The sequence below is a fragment of the Macrosteles quadrilineatus genome, unplaced genomic scaffold (assembly GCF_028750875.1).
Source record: "Macrosteles quadrilineatus isolate MER2022 unplaced genomic scaffold, UCM_ALF_1.0 Scaffold_2__2_contigs__length_208266976, whole genome shotgun sequence".
Classification (NCBI taxonomy): domain Eukaryota; kingdom Metazoa; phylum Arthropoda; class Insecta; order Hemiptera; family Cicadellidae; genus Macrosteles; species Macrosteles quadrilineatus.
In genome coordinates, this window is record NW_026542595.1 from 159,380,281 (window position 1) to 159,400,100 (window position 19,820).

At 34.7% G+C, this 19,820-nt stretch overlaps 1 protein-coding gene across 2 annotated transcripts in view; it reads left to right on the top strand.

The window, feature by feature from the left end:
• LOC128987556 (protein vestigial-like) overlaps positions 1–8,937 on the top strand; it is a 188,922-nt gene extending 179,985 nt beyond the window's left edge. For both annotated transcript variants that reach the window (XM_054408464.1, XM_054408463.1), the window contains exon 6: positions 6,248–8,937. In XM_054408464.1, the coding sequence (XP_054264439.1) occupies positions 6,248–6,303 (56 nt within the window). In that variant the 3' untranslated portion in view covers positions 6,304–8,937. The remainder of the gene's footprint in view (positions 1–6,247) is intronic.
• Positions 8,938–19,820: the final 10,883 nt, after the last annotated feature.

Below are 19,820 nucleotides of genomic sequence, written 5' to 3' on the forward strand. Positions count from 1 at the left end.
AGTTGTCGCATGATAATTTTTATCAATGATTCTGAAGAAAGTTAATAAATTTGAATTTCTTATTGCTAAAATATTGCTTGAATATCACGTACATCATTCTTGCCACAACAAAGCTAAAAGTTATATTTAATAAGTTTTTTTTAGAAAAGTGTGCAATTCGATAGCTAAGTTATGGTGTACGAATCTAATTGTTAACATTTTTAATTCACCTAGTTTTGTTGGATTTAAAATTCAAAGAGGCTTAGACGTTTATTAAGTTTGGATGTAATACATCCTCGAAGAGATACAGGGACTAAACGATGTAGCACTGAAGCTGCGTTTACTTGCGTCACTCCACCACACCTTGAAGATCCACAGTACTTGGTAGTCCATTGTTGACCCCGCAGTCGTACATCTTCACAGCGGCATCGTAACTATCGATAGATCGATTATCGACACGGAAGCGATTATCGAGATATATCGCCGTGTCACCAGAGTTTCTCCAGCAATTCTCCAGTTAATAGCTCCGGCGTGATCGCTAGCTACGACAGTCATTTTAATATGGCTGACTAAACGGTGTGGATAGGATTTATGGCGGATTTGTTAATGCGGTTGTTGCACACATTGTCGAGAGATATTTGTGTTGGAGAAAGTTGCAGAGCTGTAAGAAGACATTGTGATTTAGGATTGATCATAATCGAATGCAATCAATGTTGTATACGACAATCTACGTTGTTTGTAAATCAGTTGTTTGATTATTGTTTAATTTATAACTTTGTATGTTGTTCCATCGATCTCCGTCATGGAACAAAACCAAAACTATGGTTCATGTAGCCCTGTTCATGTTTAATATGTATTCAAAGATATTACTGTGTTATTTAATCCTAGTATCAAATTAATTTTTTTCGGACTTAACAGATTCACGTATTTATAAGATGCAGAGAAATAAGGCGATGCACTTTTTAAAGTGTTACTAAACGTTAGGCGTTTGATAATATTATTTACACGTATAGCCTAAAATAAAAATAGTTTCCAGGTAATAGACTGCGAAACACGCGATTTGACAGTTACATGTGACGTATCATCGCGTAATGGCAACAATAACAGGCGACATTAGGATTATACCTCACGCGAAATCATTCATACATTTCCATTACAAATAAAACCGCATGACACTTTTGAATTTATATTTTGTATTAGGTGTTAATCAATTAATATACAGTGTGTAAATTAAGTATGGAAACAAATCTGTATTTTTAAAACCGAAATAGATAGAAATATTCTATTTGTGGCAATAATAGTTAACAAAGATTCCGCAATTTTTCACATGAAAAATATTTTTTTACCCCCCTAACAGGGTAGGTGGTAGGGGGTGACTTATTTTTTTCAAATAGCAACCCCTATTGAGTGACCCCTCATTTTGAAGAGTTTGTCAAAAGAAACACAATGACGCAAATCCGAGGTGAATATCTCACTCCTAGCCCAAATGGCGGATATTCCAAAATTTGATTTATTGTACGTGAAAAGCACCAATTTCACAAATAATGGAAAGAAATCTGTATTTTTAAAACCGAAATAGATAGAAATATTCTGTTTGTGGAATTGATTGTTGACATAGGTTCCGCAATTTTTTTAATCAACAATATTTTTTCAACCCCTTTAACAGGGTAGGGGGTGGGAGTGACTTATTTTTTTCAACAACAACCCCTATTGAGTGACCCCTCATTTTGAAGGGTTTGTTAAAAGAAAAAGAATGACGCAAACCCGAGGTAGATATTTCACCCCTAGCCTAAATGGTGGGTAATGAAAAATTTAATTTTTGTAAAAAAAAGCCCATTTTGGAATATCCGCCATGTTAGCTAGGAGTGAGATATTCACCTCGGATTTGCGTCATTGTGTTTCTTTTGACAAACCCTTCAAAATGAGGGGTCACTCAATAGGGGTTGCTATTTGAAAAAAATAAGTCACCCCCTACCACCTACCCTGTTAGGGGGGTAAAAAAATATTTTTCATGTGAAAAATTGCGGAATCTTTGTTAACTATTATTGCCACAAATAGAATATTTCTATCTATTTCGGTTTTAAAAATACAGATTTGTTTCCATACTTAATTTACACACTGTATAATTAGGTATATTTATTAGTCCGCGTTGGTTATGTGGAAACATATTTTAGGGTTTCTATTGAATTTTTAGCTTTATCTCCAGCAATTATAACCGTATATCTCCTTATTTCTGTGTTGTGGATTTTATTCATTAATTTATTCCAACGGTAAAACAACCAATAGATAAATAATTGACAAAACGTAATAATCAGTTAATAAAACAGTTTAAGAAAACATTCAGCAGTCAACTTTGAGACGAATATGCAATAAATAGGAAAATTAATACAACACAACAATATAAAAGTATTTTGTATATATCGTATGCTACTTATCTGTACATTTATTTTATAGTTTTCAAGAATTCGGGCTTCATACACAGGCAGTTTACCACATTCCCTTTTCACCCATAATAATTGTAATATGATGTTGAAGGAATTTATTTTTATTCATAGATCTTAATGTATATTTTATAATGTATTTTATAATGTAGAATATGACGTTTTCCAATGACTTGTATTGTAAGTTTTACAGGAAATAAATTGATCTTATGTCTTAATAAAATGCACGTTGGTATTTAAGTCACTGTAAGGCAAGTTTTTAAGTCTATAGACAAGAATAAAATGTCTACTAAATTATCTATCAAATATAAACTGATTGTAGAAAGATTGTAGATTGTTGAAAGAAGAACGGTGTAATGGGAAAAAAGAAATAAGTTCCAAGTAGGCAAAATAATCGTTGTTAGTTTATAACACTTATAAATTGCAAGTAAATGTTGTTTACAATTGAAGATAAATTCTAGCATTGATTCATTTACGTAGTAACAAACAAACAACAGACAAATAACTAAATCTACGGTATGATTCTTATTGAGCAAATTCTTCATATTCGTGTAGTTTTTGAAAATTCAGTAACACACAGAACATGCCAAATCCGCACGTTCCCTTTTCCAAGCTAACCCAAAGTATTTTAATTAACTCCGAACTCAGTACAATTAAAGTTTCCACAATTAAGCCTATTCGGGCCACGGGTAATTGAGACCGACTTACTCGAAAACTTGGAAAGTCCCTTTCAAAAGTTTTTACCTTGTTCATTAGTCAAGTCGGGGTCGCGGTAGCGCGCAGCAGCCAGTAATTGTACTGTACTGTACTGTTAGTCGAGTAGTTCTCGGTTGGTGGCAATTATTATTTATTTGCCTAGCCGCCACTTCCGATTGGTCGAGACTGACCACACCCTCGTCGTCATGGCAACCAATGACGCCATAGCTGCAACTGCAGTTCTCCGTCTCTCTCTTGTACTTGTACACGATAGTTCCCTCTCACTTGCACCACAGTACGGTCTAAGGTCTATTTGTTACCTTATTTCACGATCTGGGCTTTTATGAAACCTTGGCAAAACACTGGGGATTCCGAATTCCATCATCTTGGGAATATGTCCATGTTTTAAGTCTGAATCGTTTCTGATAGTGACTAGTTTAGGGTGCAAGTCGGAATTAAATTAATTGAGTTCAGATTTATATTTTTTGGTTGGATAGCCTATATCTAGTTATCATATTTCCAAATAGACAACACAGTGCTTGAGGGAGGTTCAAATTACAGTACAACTGTTTATCGACTAGGATGTACGTAAAGTACATACAGTATTGGGATCCTTTCAAAGCACACACAGACACAGAATAAACAATATTTAAGTATATTTGATGTTTTGGCTATGATTCGTTTAAATACGATTTTCCACTAATCCAAAAATATTAGTCGCATATCCAGTGGTGTAATGGGGTAGGAACGGCCTTCCCACTCTGCCTTTTTCCAAAGAACAACGCGTCCTAAGTGAACTGCTTATTGAGTAGGGTGATCCTAATTTTTTGCACATTGTAAAAAATGACGTCCACACCACTGCGCATATCATCAAAATCGTCCAGTTCGATTTAGAATATGTCTATAATTTTAAAGGGGTTGTTTTACTCCTTTTCAAAATCTGTTTTGTACCTCTAAAGTGAAATGTCCGGATACAAGAAAAATTAAAACATTTGTTTTGTTAACATCTAATAATGCGTTGGCTAAGAAATGTGATATTTTACGAAAGAGTGTAAAAAAATGTCTAATTGCTGAAAACCGCATGGCGCAGCAAGCTAGAAGATATTCCCCTCAAGGCAGCGTTGAGGTAAGGTTCTCAATCAGATGTTCAGCGACAAAAACAGCTGTTTATTGGCAATATCACGACCCGCTCCCACCTCACCAAGCCGCCTTTGATGTTCTTCTTCTGATCCACTTTTTCCTCCGTTTAGCGGTTATTGTTTTCAAGTTGACAGACCAATAGTTAAATGTCTCCCTGCGAATTTTCCTGGAAGACGATTTTGTCGGCGAAGCCTCTTCAACGAATTGTGACGAGAAAAACGTCAGCGTTTAGCAATTATTAATATTTTTTTATGTGGTAACTGTTTATATAAGCTAAGGAAATGCAAACATCTTTTGATTGATATATTTATATTAATACATTGTAAATTTAGGTTGCACTTTTTCTACTCTGCATTTAGTGACAGTAAAAATTGCTCTCGGCATTTACATTTTGCTACAAAAATATTAATGAACTCCGCGAGAACATATTTTCTCTTACTCGTATTGGGAAATTAAGTAATTGATGGTTCTATTTTACATATATAAGGGATGGTTTAAAACTACAACACTTTTCGGTGAAATTAATTTTTAAATAGGTAGTAACTTCTTGGAAATTGTTGTACTGACTTATGCTTATGCACATTATTTGTATTGTACGATATTTTTATAAAAATGTTTGTTAAACACTAATATATCTACCCATAATATATACACCCATAACCCATAAAGAGGCGAACTGTCCTTTTAAACTGGTTTATATTGTTCAGCTAAAAATTAGTACCTTAGAGTGTCACTGATTGTAATAAAGTGTCAAAATTCTAAACTTGTACAGACAACAGACATTTGTACAAAGGGATTTAGGCTACATATAAAAAGGATAAAACCAGCGACTTTAAAGTAAACACAGCTGTTATCCTTTAAACAAACTTAAATTTCAAAAATAATTACATTGAAATACTCCTATTGCGTACCTACTGTGGATAAATATTTTATATGCAGTTTATTAACAACCCTATTGTGATATCACAAGCCTAGAAAAACACATTGAATAACCAAACATTTAGCAATATGGGGTTGTCACCATTCTACCTGGTGATCAGGGGGTTATATTGCTAAGCGTATACCTTAGCTATAGGACCCGAAAATCAGTTCCTTCCCCCATCCCCCAGGAGGAGCCGCGCCGCGCCGCCAGATTTGTAGTTTGCGCCTCATTGACAACCACACGTGGTTCCCAAAACCAGGATGGAATTGCCACAATAATAAACGTGTCCCGCTTGACGAAGCGGACAAATTGATTTTGTCTGAGCAGTACGTCAAACAACTCAGCTGTCACGTTATTGTTTTCTTTATTAAGTGGGGTTTGGCGTTATGTGGGTTTCACAGTCGGGGATTCTGGGATATTTATAAAGTTTTTTGTGATATTGTCATAGTTTCTAACAAAGATGTAAATGCGCACTTGTAACTTTTGTTTACTACACCAATATAGTCAAAATGCAAAGTATCGTAACCCCGGCACTACACACTTTTGCTTATTATTATTAAGCTTATGAAATATTCTCCGCATTCTGTAGCCTATTCTCTTCTTGCATCTTCAGTAAAAAATTATTTTTGGTCAACGTGGAGGGAACACTACCGTTCACATGGCTCGCAGTTGTCTTATTCCCTTGTTATTACACCTGAGGTCTTTGGATCGACAGGGTTGTGAGAAAACTCTAGTATCGTATTCATCCTTACTTGCTACAACTGTGCAGAAGTCAAGTGACATTCAAGTTCCCCTGAAGATGGCACTCTACATCGAGACCAACACGTTGCTGGTGGTGGATGGTGTTGCGTGGTATTTGTCACGGTCGGTCCCGGATGACCCCGAATCTAGTGATAGTGGAAGGCGTGTAAATTTCTTCGACCATCAGCGCAATCGGGTGTCAGCCTGGAAGCTTATCTAGGAAGATTAAATTTATTTCATAAACACCTTTGTACATTTTAAATTGAATATTAACCCGCTGACCATCACATGTGTGACTTTGAAAACTCACCTTCAACTTTTGTTTCAGGTCTAGACGCATCGTCAGTTCAGGACCCTTCCAAGTCAGATCTCTACTGGTTCTGAGCGGCGGCCTCCCAGTCTTCGGTATCCTTCAGGCCTTTCTAGGACTCCAGGACCTTCAAGGACCTTCAGGATTTACTGGGACCTCTAGAACTATCTCGTGCAGCAAGAAAAGACAAAGACTCTAGTGTTGAGATCCTTTCCTTGTATTCCAACGGGAGCGCTGAGTGGTGGCATTATGTGAATCTGAATTGATCTCTAGCAGACTCTCGTTTCTGAAACAATTTGTATATTAACTTGAAATTTTGTTGTGGATTACATTTCCTTGAGACATCGTGTTTGATGAAATTTTTGGCTGAACATTCGAACACGTTTTGAATACAGCACTAACGTTGCATATTTAACGAGTGATGATATCGAATAACCTGAATACCATATTCAACTCAAATTTATGAAAAAAATTAAGGAAATCGTTGTTACGTGTATGTATGACATTGCAAAAGCTGCTTTAACACATCTCCTCCAACCGTGACCCAATTAAAGTCGCGTTTCTTACTCTATTCCACTAAGTGCACTACCATTACTCTGTGGAAGTCCTTGGCGGGGCGATTAGCGAGACCGTCTAACCTATAAACTGGAAACAGAGGAAAAATGGCGCGTAATGATCAGCTGATTATAGAGAAATGCGCTAAAGACAGGACACCGGAGAGAAATGCTATAACAGCCTCGACTGTCGTTACCCAGCGTACCGGGCTAAATGGAGACCATCAAAATGATCTCTAGGAATTACTTTCTCTTTTTCCTAGGAAAGATTCACTTAACCGGTGTATTTACGTGAGTTTGTGACTTTTTGCGCAACTTTTGGTCGCCAGATAAGGGGTATTTGTGGAGAGCGGCGGATGTTTCAAGATAGGTCGACACAATCCCCCTTCACGGAGGTAATGTCCTAGGAATCTTTGTGTAACGAGCCATTCGAATTATGGCCTCATAATTTACCTGGATTATCTTCGCGTAGCTCCTTTGAAAATTATAATTCTTTTAATCCGTAAACGTTTTGTGTTTATTTATCTTCAAAACCGTGGCTTAGGTTTATTGTTTTTTTAATGTATTTTCTGATTAACATGTAAGTTACACCCCGCTGTAGAACATGTAGAAAAATATCTCATTCAATTTAAAAGTCCTATATTAGATTTATTTCCACTTTAAATATGTGTGAATTATTACACTTAGGGTTGAGGTTTCAAATTGTTTGGTTTAGTTTTATTGTTTCGTGTAGTATCGTTTCTTATCACATTGTGCACTATTCCTCTAGAAAATTTAGAACAAATGTTGCTTTAAATTAAACTTACGTAAAACGTATTTTTCCATTTGTGTTTACAATTTGATAACCAAGAACATACATATAACGACTCGTGCAAATAGTTTAACATTCCTCCCTCGTCCACCACTCGAGCGACTCCCTGCTTGTGATTCTTGTAAATATTGACAAATCGCCATTGTGTGCAATGTAGGTAGGTAGCTTTAGCCTTGTACATTACTAGTTCTGTAGTCCGCCACGTGTACAACTTAGCGCCACCATGGGTGTTAAACTTTGTATGATTAGACCCGTCTCCTGACACTCCACCTACCTGGGCAGAAGAAGCGTCAGGTGACAGGTTACATCATACAGACTATAGTGAGTAACTGATTGTAAAAAAGATTTAAATACTCATTGTAAACACTTAGGTTATACTCGACTGATTTCTCATTTGTTAATGTCCACTGTGTTATATATTTTCTGAGTGTTTTAAGTTACGTTGTTGTACAATATCTGTATTTTGTTTGAATTTTCAAATTATTCCGAAAGTTGGTGTTCAGTTTAATTTCACGATTTTATATTATTTTGTGATCTATAGTGTGCTTTTCTCAGGATCGTGTGTATCCTAAACATCTTGGCGATGTATTACTTACGTTTTCAATGTTGTGATTTTGATATTATAAAGCTTATTTTAAGATACAGTAGTTATAAAAATATGACAATTATTGATCTTAGAAGGTACAACGATTTTAGTAAATTTAACTTTTGGTTATAGATTTACCTATAAAATTAACAATTATTATTAAGACTTCGAAATTCTGTAAACAGAACCACAACTAGTAATTTACCTTTATGTTCCTCACTTTGTAAAATATCTAAGAAAATCACTAAATGTAAAGTGATCTACAATTCTTTATAAACAAGGTTCTGTCTATGAGGGAAGATATAAAGTATAGCTTTAAAGATAATTTATTGTTTATAAACTCTGTTGTTTATAATGTAACATGTTTTTGTAAATTGTTAATAGTATAGAGTATTCTTTGTGTTAAAAATGGTGCTCAATGGAGGCAGGAAATATCTTTAAATCTTTGTAAAACTTAATTAAGAAAAATGTACAATATACTAACAGTACTACTAAAATCACCACATAATCAGTGTTCTATTACATCATATAGATAACAACCTATTTGAATTGTAACCTACTTGAATTTTTGTTGTTCAATCAATATCCTAGAAATTACTTTTCTACTTGAATTTTGTACTTAACTTACTGAAATGTCTGTTGTTTATTTTTTTATTTTAAAATCATACTCTGCCTCCAATACGAACGGGCTGCTGCGTCAGCTAAGCCATTCTTCTTGTCATTAGGTTTACATGATATTACACGTTATTATGCCACACATCTGTGTTTTATTAACCCATCGGGACATTGACGTCAAGGAAGTAATACGACAAAACAATGATACAGTCAAGTGAGAAGTGAACCCGCTTTAAATTTGGTTGTTGAGCAAAAATTGATTTTGACGTTTCAAGTGTGAATAAGAAAATGTATGTATAGAAAAATTCAGCATGTTGAATAGATTTAAGGTGTTTGAACTCAAGTTTGAAAAATTGTTATCAATTGAATACACACTAGACTGCATTCGGAAAGCTATAAACATTCACTATTAAATACTACTGAAGTTGAAGTTAAAGATCGAATTTAATACTATTGTATTAAATCTATAACACATAGATATTTTAAACACATAATGTTACACTAATTCTATTTTTACATTAACCTAGAATATATTTTTCTCTCATCCTATGTATAAATACTGTTTGAGATTTTATTGGTTAGTATATAAAATCATAGATTAAAGAAAGCAGCTCTACTCTTTTTAACCTATGGTAAAAAGCTTTGCATTATTTTGTTATAATTTCTGAACTTCATTATTTTTATTATGGCTATTTAATCATTACCGGTAGGTGTCAATTACAATTTTCAAAAATTTACTAACAATTATAATATAATTTATAATAATAATAAATTACAACATAATTTAAGAGAAAACATCACTTCATAAAATGTATGGTGATTCTTATCATATGAAGAGCATTTTCTAAGATAAGGGCTGCATACGAGCAAGAGGGGAGACCTACACGTCCCTCTCACAGATTTTATTCCATACCGTTACGATTAATTTCGAGAAAAATCCATCAATTTTACTTACATCATAAACAACTCAAAACATCAAAAAATGTTTGATAATTCACCAACACAATTATGAACACCAAACTTCATATCAGTCCATTATTTATGAGGCGTGAACCCCAAAACAAAACAGCTGTTGTCTCCCTAACAGATGTTCTGCTAAGACAAAGACGACTAGATACTGTTGAAGTCTGCTACAAAGACCTCTAAAAGCGCCGTATTTCTCCCGCCATTGTTGTGAAAGCCTAATGAATTGGCGCAATTGTCGCTCCTAGTCGGTCATCCTTCAAGCTATTCCTGTGGCAGCAAATCAACCGGAACCCAAGCCTTTGTTCCGGCGACAAAGATGATCCAAAAATACCTCAGACGCTTAAACAGTGACACTTTGAAACTAACGGGGCCGTATCAATAAATTTCCCACAGCCCAAATGAGACGCTAACGGGGGCCCGCCCTAAAGCATGATTTGTGGCGACGCGACCCCGCCACCGCGTAAATTTCAACCGTTTGAGCTCTACTTTGTTTACTTTCGGAAATAACTCGCTTGAGAAAATGTTTATACAAAACGAGCATCAGCGAAGGAGCTAATATGTTGAAGTACTTTGTTTACTTCACGGTTCATAATCTTTAAGTTTTATTGTCTACTATGTTATTAAAATGGATCCGTTGATGTTACTACAGTCCCTAAGCTCTAGCCCAGGATTGTTTGTTACGAGACCACTTAGATTATTTGAGATCAACACAAGCATTTTTATAAAGAATTTTGTTTATTTGTTTCTTACACATGAATTCCAGTCTTACATTTATAACAAGATTTTATAAGGTTCAAACTGTGTATTAGTACGTATGAGAAGAACAAATATCCCCAATTAAGTGCGAATTCACATTCAAAATATAACATAAAGGTAAAGACACTAAATTTTTTAACATAAGATTAACAAATCCAAACTAATTATTTTAGAACTAGCATAATATTAAGCATGTATCTAGGTAAAATTTGTGTTACAAATTAAATTGCAAGTTATTATTTGAAATTGTTGCGTGTCAATAAATGGAGGAAAGTTTAAAATTTAGATTGTTACAAATTTTTATACGAACGAATTTATGAGACTTGGTACCCACATGTCTCCGTTGGGATTTCTTTTGAAGTGACTCGAGCTACAACTGGCCTCAGTCCAAACATGAGTCTAGCCTTGATTCCTGCAATCAATTCTCATGTACTTTGGTCTTTGATTAATTGTTGGTTAAACGGTGGGGTTAAAATAAGGCCTTGAAGGAATATAGAATGGGAGAATAACATTTATGAAAGAAAACTAAATTAACTAAACCTTTGTAATTGTTAATGGAAAACGTATACCCGTCGCTTACACATTAAGAAAGGCACTCGTTTAGTACTTTTGCGATTTTTTTCATACAACAATAATTTTTTTGAATAGTTCAAATTTTCGTCTCTGTAAATAAATTTTAAAAATTTGATGACACTGCTACAACTAATAATGGAATTAATGTTAAAATTACCACTACCTTGGTCCAATACAAACTATTTATTTAAAGAATATTATATTTCAGTGATTTTTTATTTTGTCACTAACAAAACTTCCTTAGGATTTAAAATTATCATATCTATCAAACCCTTACAAATTATCATTCCAATGGTATCCTACACTATGATACGTAAATTATAATATGTATGTTTAAGAAATTGTATTTACTAGTGTACATGTTGCTCGAATTTGAGCAATTGCAAAGTTTTACAGGATTTATTTTAAAACGAACAACAGTCATATTTACAATTAAATTAAAAGAGTCAACTCAAGATTACCGGTGTGTAACTCAGACCGTGTTTATCTTCGTTATTGATAAACCTAAATCATTCCGGCCGGTTTTCTCCTCAAAATACCTCGCTGTACAGGCAACACAGGTCATTGATAGAGGGCCAATTGAGAACGAAAAGTCATTTTGGGGTAGTGTTAGGGTGCATTTGTAACCAATAGTTGAGATTGTCCAGGGTCAGGTGCTGACTGTGATGAGTTAAACCTATTACGCGCCACTGTTCTGTAGCTGCGGTCGTTATCACGATTACGCCTCCTGTCTATGTTTCGTTGTCGTGGCGTCGGAGGCATTTAAAAGAAGAAAAAAAATAAAAAAATTATAGCTACACAAAACAACGATAAATGCACAAATTTAAGTTACAATCATGCTAACACGATCCGTCATAGCGACACAAAACAACGATAAATACACAAATTTAAGATACAACCATACTAACACGATCCGTCTTTGGGGTTATGTTTAAACAAACTCAAATAGTAAATAAACGTACTCAATGTGTTTCATTGAATTGAAAAATAAATAACAGCAGTTAAATTATACAGCTGATCAAAATGTAAACAATTATGTTCTTCATAAGGATAACATGGAAACTTTCAAAGCCACTGGGGCAGAGCCCAAGGGACTTTTTCAAAAATGTAAGGCCAGTTTGCAAATCTACGCGACACGCTCTTTCCAATGAGACGTCAATGGATAAAATCGGTTAAGAAATGGCGGAGGAGTTCAACCGACAAAGTTTCATGTAGCGAATTAATTATATAGATGATCAAAACCAATTAACCACAACCGAACAAGGTTCGGTCCCCCGCAACGATCACGTGAGACCAAATCCCCCGGTACTTTGTAATATAAAGAGACAAATAATTAGATAACGTACATTACAACTATTACAAGTAAAGTAAAATATTTCTGGTTGGACCGAATATTGCAAGAAAAACTGACTACGCAGCTTGGAACAATGCAAGATACGTCATAATTTATTCGCCCAGTTAACAAATATTACAATTATAAAGCATGATATAAAAAATTCAACTGAAAGAAATATATTCAAAAATACTAAACTAAAAATCGAAAGACAAAGGTAATATTTTAATAACATACTACATAAGAGGAAACATCCTCCTAGCATAGGCTACTACAAATTAAGAGATGACCAAGCATATGTAATATGACAACACATTTTTATGTATGTTTACATCGTTGTGATCCTTACGAATCATTAGTAGAACAAAAGCAATTATTTAGAAGCCTTATGCAGATGATACCAAGAAGTAATAAGATTATAAACGTAATAGTAGATTTATTTTACTCTCTGATAAATCTAAAAATACAAAAACTATATTAAGTTATGTACACGCCTTAGGTATGTGCATATTAGGTAGTGTGTACATTGGTTTTGTAGTAAATCAATCAAAATTCAAGGAATTATTAGCACTATAAAAATGATGGGTTACAAGTAGTAATATTTAGTTTCAATCCACGTGTCGACCACAACAATGCTGGAACACTCACAAAGGAACTTGTGGTTCTTAATTTTGTTAATGACCACAGTAAATAGTGTAAGCAATAATCTCAATGTAATGGCCGAACGGACCACCCGTGTGTCCAATAGTGATATGTGTAGATGGAGCATGTTGGCCGCGACGTGAAGCCAGTATTTTTCACTAATCTTTACTAAGATGGCGGCTGCCGGCTGTGATGAGCTCTAAAAGCGGGCGCAACTAATTACATGTTAGTTTATATCAATGATATCCGTGACAATACTCCTTTGTATTATAAACATTTATATTTTTTTATTTATTTATTTACGGCAAAATCGCCATTTGTACAATCAATTTCATGTATAACAATTTGTGTATCAATAAATACTATTAACATGCTGTAAGTTTTACATCTTGCTTTTACATCTATATTACTAACACAATGACATTCAAAATACGCGTTTAATTTGTTTTCTAGCGTTTACCGTTTCTTAGAAAACGTTAGTTTACATAATTAACAACAAAACCTTTTTGGGTGAAAGGAAAATTCTGAAAAGCTACAAATTAATTTATAATATATCAGTATATGAACGGTGCAATGTGTATCGAATGCAGATTTATATCAAACATTAGCTACATCAATATCACTCCCAGCGATTCCCACCACTTACTACTACAGTCAATTCAGCAAGTTTCGCCAAGTTTCCTACAAGACTGTAGACGTTGTCGAGGTGTCGGCAATAAGCCCCAGTAATGAAGAGTCGCTCCACTCCAGTCCCGCCGCTCAAAGACGCCCAAACCAAGCCACGCGCTTCTGTTCATTATGACTTCAGCTGAGTTGAGACTTGTCTGTGGTGTGAACTTTGAGACAATATAGAGCAACTACTGCATGCCATAGTGTTTGTTTAATATGTAAAACTATTGTATTGGCTTAAATTTGAAAACATACATGTAATATTACAGGGTTAGAAAAATGTATGCCTTGCAATAAATCAGCCAAGAAATCAGTTTGATACTTAATTAATATTAACGACAAAGTAAGCAGGAAAATAGTTGTGGAAATCTTGAAATAAACAATGAATTAGCGTGAAATTGTTTTATATAGTTTCAATGAAATATTGAACGAAATATTTGTTTTGAATTATGAGTTTTGAAACACTGTAAACTAATTGATATTATACACACTAGTGATAATGCAATCCAAATTTAATGAAAATTGACATTTGGGGTAAAATGTTGTTTAAAAATATTAACAATCAATAAAACAATCAATGTGCCAACGATTCGCGTGTTTTCTAATGATAAACTAGAATAAAATTGCTGGAACATAGATATGTTTGCTGTTATTTTGTTGACGAGCTCCTTTAGCTTATGTGAGTCTTAACTTTAATCCGAAGTCTCTCCAGCATATTATTTCGAACTCGCTTGGGTGGGACCTTTTCATGAACATTCCATACAGTTAATTTGTTACACGAAACCGTTGGCAATTATACAGATAACCCCACTAGACTCCCCTACTAATGGCTAAATAACAAACAACAACAAAATATCTAAAAAGCCTTCACAGGAAAACTCTTTTAAGATATTTTCCATTTATTCTTTACATCTAGAGAAAGAAGAATGTATACGTTTTAATCTGTCACCAGTGGTCACTATGTGTTCCTTAATATCCATTAGACAAATGTGTTTTATTCCTCATTAAAATCTTACCCAACCTCTTACTTCCATCAACGTTCCCGATGACAAACCTGGTGTCAGCAATGATACAACCAGCGAAGCGAAAGCAAAATGAGAAATTACACGGATAATCTGGTGGGAAAACAGACGAGACGAGATGACAAATGTCACCAAAACTGCGCCATAATGAAGCTTTCTGTCTCCACACCTAGCTTGCTAATAGACAAACCATTCAAAAATAGCGACGATTTGAGTGGGCGCGGGGCGGGGGAAGCGCATTCTTTAACTGAGCTCAAAAATGTACTACGGCTAAGTTATGACTCGCAGGAATTCAAATTAAACAAAGCGGCCGTCTAGAACTCGCTTATCAGTTAATAAATGCACCTTTCTCCGTTTAAGAGATAAAAGCGGGTAATTTCCCGCCTTTTTGTACCCTCATCAGCTGTTCGGTTTAAATTTGTATTTTATGATAAGTTGAAAAGAGAATTCTAATAGAGTAGATTGTGTTATTCTTGACTCTTTTGTGTATATGTTTCCACATGTAGGTCTAATGTTCGTAAATAATGTTTAATATTAAAGTTAGGCAATAACTCCACAAGTAATCAAACATCTAAATAAAGACGAGATTGGATTTTTACATCAAACACAGCTCTTTAATGAAGTTTTACTAGATTTTAAACGAAAATGTTACTTAAGAGTTTTGCAATAATTGGGCCTACTGTTTAACATAGGTGAACTGACCCATCAACAAAAAATTTACCATAAGCAATTAAAAGTTCTAATACATAACGAAAGATGTTTAATATGACGACTTATATTCAACGATTGATTTACGATTGATAAGGGGATGTGTGGTCAGTTAAATAAAAAAAATGTGTAGGTGCGAGTTTATATTTTTTCCATTGTTTAATGTGTAATAATCTCTTTGTCAAATAACTTACTTTATATTAGATCGGCACATGATCGATTGACATGTGATAAACTAGATAAGGTTATGATTTATAAACTATTATAATTATAAGATAACTAGCAGCTATACCCGTGCCTTGTAGGATACAAAACCAATTATAAATTTTAAGGTATAATCGAATAACATATTAAATTGTTGGTATTGTAAAAGAAATGCTATCGCAATAGTTCCAAACCTGTCTGTAGTTTAATTTGCAGGTTTGCTGCGGCAGGGGTTTTATATTACTTTTTACACAACAATATATCTACAAAACAATTCTCATAAAACCCAGGATAAGAGCCTAAGTTGAAATGGCAACGATTATAGAATTTTAATTATTTCCTAAATCCATGAATAATTTATTTTACAATGAACTATTCAATGTAAAATATTATTACTGTACATCATTTCACAAATATTATAACAGACTCAGCATGGCTCATCAACATAAACAAATTGAGTAACTGAAAGAATCCTATACTAATGAAATGACATTACCATATGGTTTTACAGCTACATATTTAAGTAATGTTAAATAATGTTTATATTCGGGCGAGTGACATCATTATTTTATATTTATGATCCATGCCCTTTCTGTTCTAAAATTCATGGAGTATTTAATATGTTTGAACCAGAGTTAAACCTTTGGAGTAATTTAAATTATTTATTAAATATAACAAACAAAAGCAAACAAACACAAACAACAAACTATTTTTTTTACACAAAAGATATGTTGTACTGGGATATATATCTGATATATGTATTAGATTTATTTAAGTTTGTTTATACTGTATTACAATAGTTTGTTTTACATTTGAGCTTTTCAGGGATTTATGTCCCTTCAAGCCACTAGTTTACTTTTAAAACTCTCACCTCAGAACCTTAAAAACCTACGGGGCATAGTCCTAGGCCAATTTCGAAGCGGGAATAGTTCTACTTGCATCCTCGGAGCTGTAGCTTTATTTTTGTCCAATTTGAGCCCAGTCGATTCAGTAGTTTTTTATTTTATCTCATACAAACACACACACAGACAGTTAGACAGACACCACCTCTTCTTTATAATAATATATAGATGTAGATATCGTGGAACTATATTATTTAGATCGCAACTCATATTGAGGAAAATTTGTAAATATAAGATAGTACGAGTGAATGTGTAAAACTATATGCAAAGACAATTTGCTGAGCCGAATCACAGATATTAATGTACTGTGATTGTTATTCACATACAGTAGCATTGCTACCGTATCTTAGTTTAAACACCACTCTTCCACCACTCATACTTATACTTGTTTGCTGCGGCCAATCACATGTATAATTAACTAAAAGGTTTTTTTGTCTAATCAACTTGTCACCACCCTCATATTCGTGTTATAAGGTTGGTTGTCTGCGATACGCAAGATGGATATTAATGGCTCAGTGTAAAATTTCCCCTAAATTACTTCAATTGTCGGCTCTTTTGAGCAATTACGATCTTTATGGCTTCAAACCTTGCGAAAATAAATGTATATTTCGCCTTTTGTAAGTTTATTTATTATGAGAAACAAATCCAACAATCAGTTGGATGATGAACCTTGTACCACCTTTAATGTCTGTTACGTATTGTTCTGTTATACTAGATTGTGTATCAAATGAATTACTTGCTAATGAATTATTATTTAATATCTTAGTAAAATGTGTATACAACTAAAATTATAACAGTGAACAAAGCATTTTTGAATTAAAGTTTCAATATAAACATTTAGAACATATATTATAAAGAGCTCGTCAGTGAGATCTTAAAAAATCAGATCTTCAGTGACATTTAGCTTTTCTTCAAATTTCAGGCAGATTTCCAATGTGCATGCTTCGTAATCGAAACTAAATAATACTATTGTACCCGTTAAAAATTATAAGATGTATACAAGAAATGTTAATTATATCGAACTGTTATGTACATCGTGAGTGTTTCCCTAAGGCCCTGGCCACACGAGGCGAAGTTAAGCCGCGCGAAGTACCTGGCCACACGGGGCGGATGAACCGCTTCCTGTTGGGTTTTCCCAGTATCAGTACTTTATTAAAACATAGTTCAGTTCACTCTTTTTAGTCATGGGCGAAACACTTATGTTAGTTTGTGCATTAAAAGCGTGTGGTGATCTGGAACGTTAACATAAATCATTGGGTCCATCCCTTCATAACGGAAAAACAATTTTTTGTGTTCCAAACCTTTTACGAGCACATGCGAAACCATAGTTCGGAGTTCATATGTATCAAACATTGTTTGAACACCACACAACCGGTAAAAAATACACAAAACAAACTCAAATACCACTGGAAATGTCCGAAGAATATCTCCAATGAGCGCGGCTGCCGCGCGGTCGAACCGTAGGCCTCTCGCCCACTATACGATTTCAGTCGTACGACACTTTGTCGTACGATAGTCTTATCATATGTGTGGTCCTCGCCCACTATACGACACTTTATCGGATAAATTACCAGTTGCTCGGTAGCCATGGAGGAGTGAGTGTGTTGTGCAATATCTTAACAATGTTTTTGTAGTCAAACAATGGCTCCGTTACGTGTTGTTGCTATGTGGCTGCTATGGCGTAGAATTAAGCGTCGTAGGATTAAGCGGAAGTATTGGATTCACCCTATTAATTAAAGTAGGAACACACAGGATCATTTCAAACTCTTTTTGATGAACTTCGGCGTGATGTAACAAGTTTTCAACTACTTCAGAATGTCTGCTGCGTACTTTGATGAATTACACCAGAAAATAAAAGCTAGGTACATTGCTTACCGAAATACTAAACTGAGGAACTGTATCACAAGAAAGTCTAGCTATTACGTTGAGGTTAGTAAGATTATATATTTAATACGTTTTGTTGGAAGTGGTCAATGTGGGGCTGCATCATTAAAAAAGTAATTATTTTTACGTGTAGATTATTTCTTAAGTTAATGTAGGTTAATGTTAAGTTAATGTTCCTATTTAAAGACATTTTAAATTATACGAGTCCGTGCCATTAATTTAACAAATTTTTAACTTTACTAATGTTTGTTATGAACCTTTCAAAGGTTTTGGGATGGTCTTGGTCAAAGGTTTGTATGTTCGAACATGTTTTGTATTGTTTTTAAATATTAATACTATTTGTTTAAAAATATAATCTGCAAAAAGTAATTCTTAGGTATTTTAGACAAACTATTTAACACGATATAATTAATAACAATGGTTATACAAAAATTAAAGAATAATAAAAGTCGCATTGTTTTATTAATTTTTTTTTATATTTACTTATAAGTAATGCAGTACATTAAAATAGTATGAAGAAAAATATGAACGAATTGCCAGGAATACAGACAAGATCAAAATCACGCAAAATGTTGGCTGAAAAAGACAAAAACCAAGCGATATTTCAAACATTATAATAAACAAGTATGAATTAATTGTAAAAATATACGCATGATCAAAATTATGCAAAAACGATTTAAAAAGACGAAAACGCCATTTTAAATGACAAAACTTAAATTAGCGAAAGTCATGCGAAGTGAACAGCGAGAAGGCTCAGCGCGAACTAGGACTAGGAGGACTTGGGGAGAACGCACGACATACGATAAAAATCGTATAGTGGGCGAGCGCCTATTTGATCATACACGCCACTGCGAGTTAGACAGTCGTAAGACAGTCGTGTATCACAGTGGCAGTGGACGACTGCTTCACGACAGTTTATCGTAGTCGTGAGATTATCGTACAGTGGGCGAGCTCTCATAAGATCCAATGGTTCACTGTTGAAATGTTGTCGTTCCGACACAGTGTCGTACGACCGAAATCGTATAGTGGGCGAGGGGTCTCATAAGACTACGTGTGTCATCCCCTCCAACGCGGCTTAACTTCGCGCGGTCGGGGGACGACATGTTGCGGCTCAACCGCACATGCGGCTAAACTTCGCCTCGTGTGGCCACTCTCATTTGATTCAATGTGTTGTCGAAGCCCTTAACTTCGCGCGGTTAAACCGCCTCGTGTGGCCGGGGCCTGTTTAGCCACATGTACGGTTGAGCAGCGACATGTCGTCCCCCGACCGCGCGAAGTTAAGCCGCGTTGGAGGGGATGACACATGCAGTCTTATGAGAGTGGCCACACGATACGGTTCGACCGCGCGGTAGCCGCGCTTATCGGA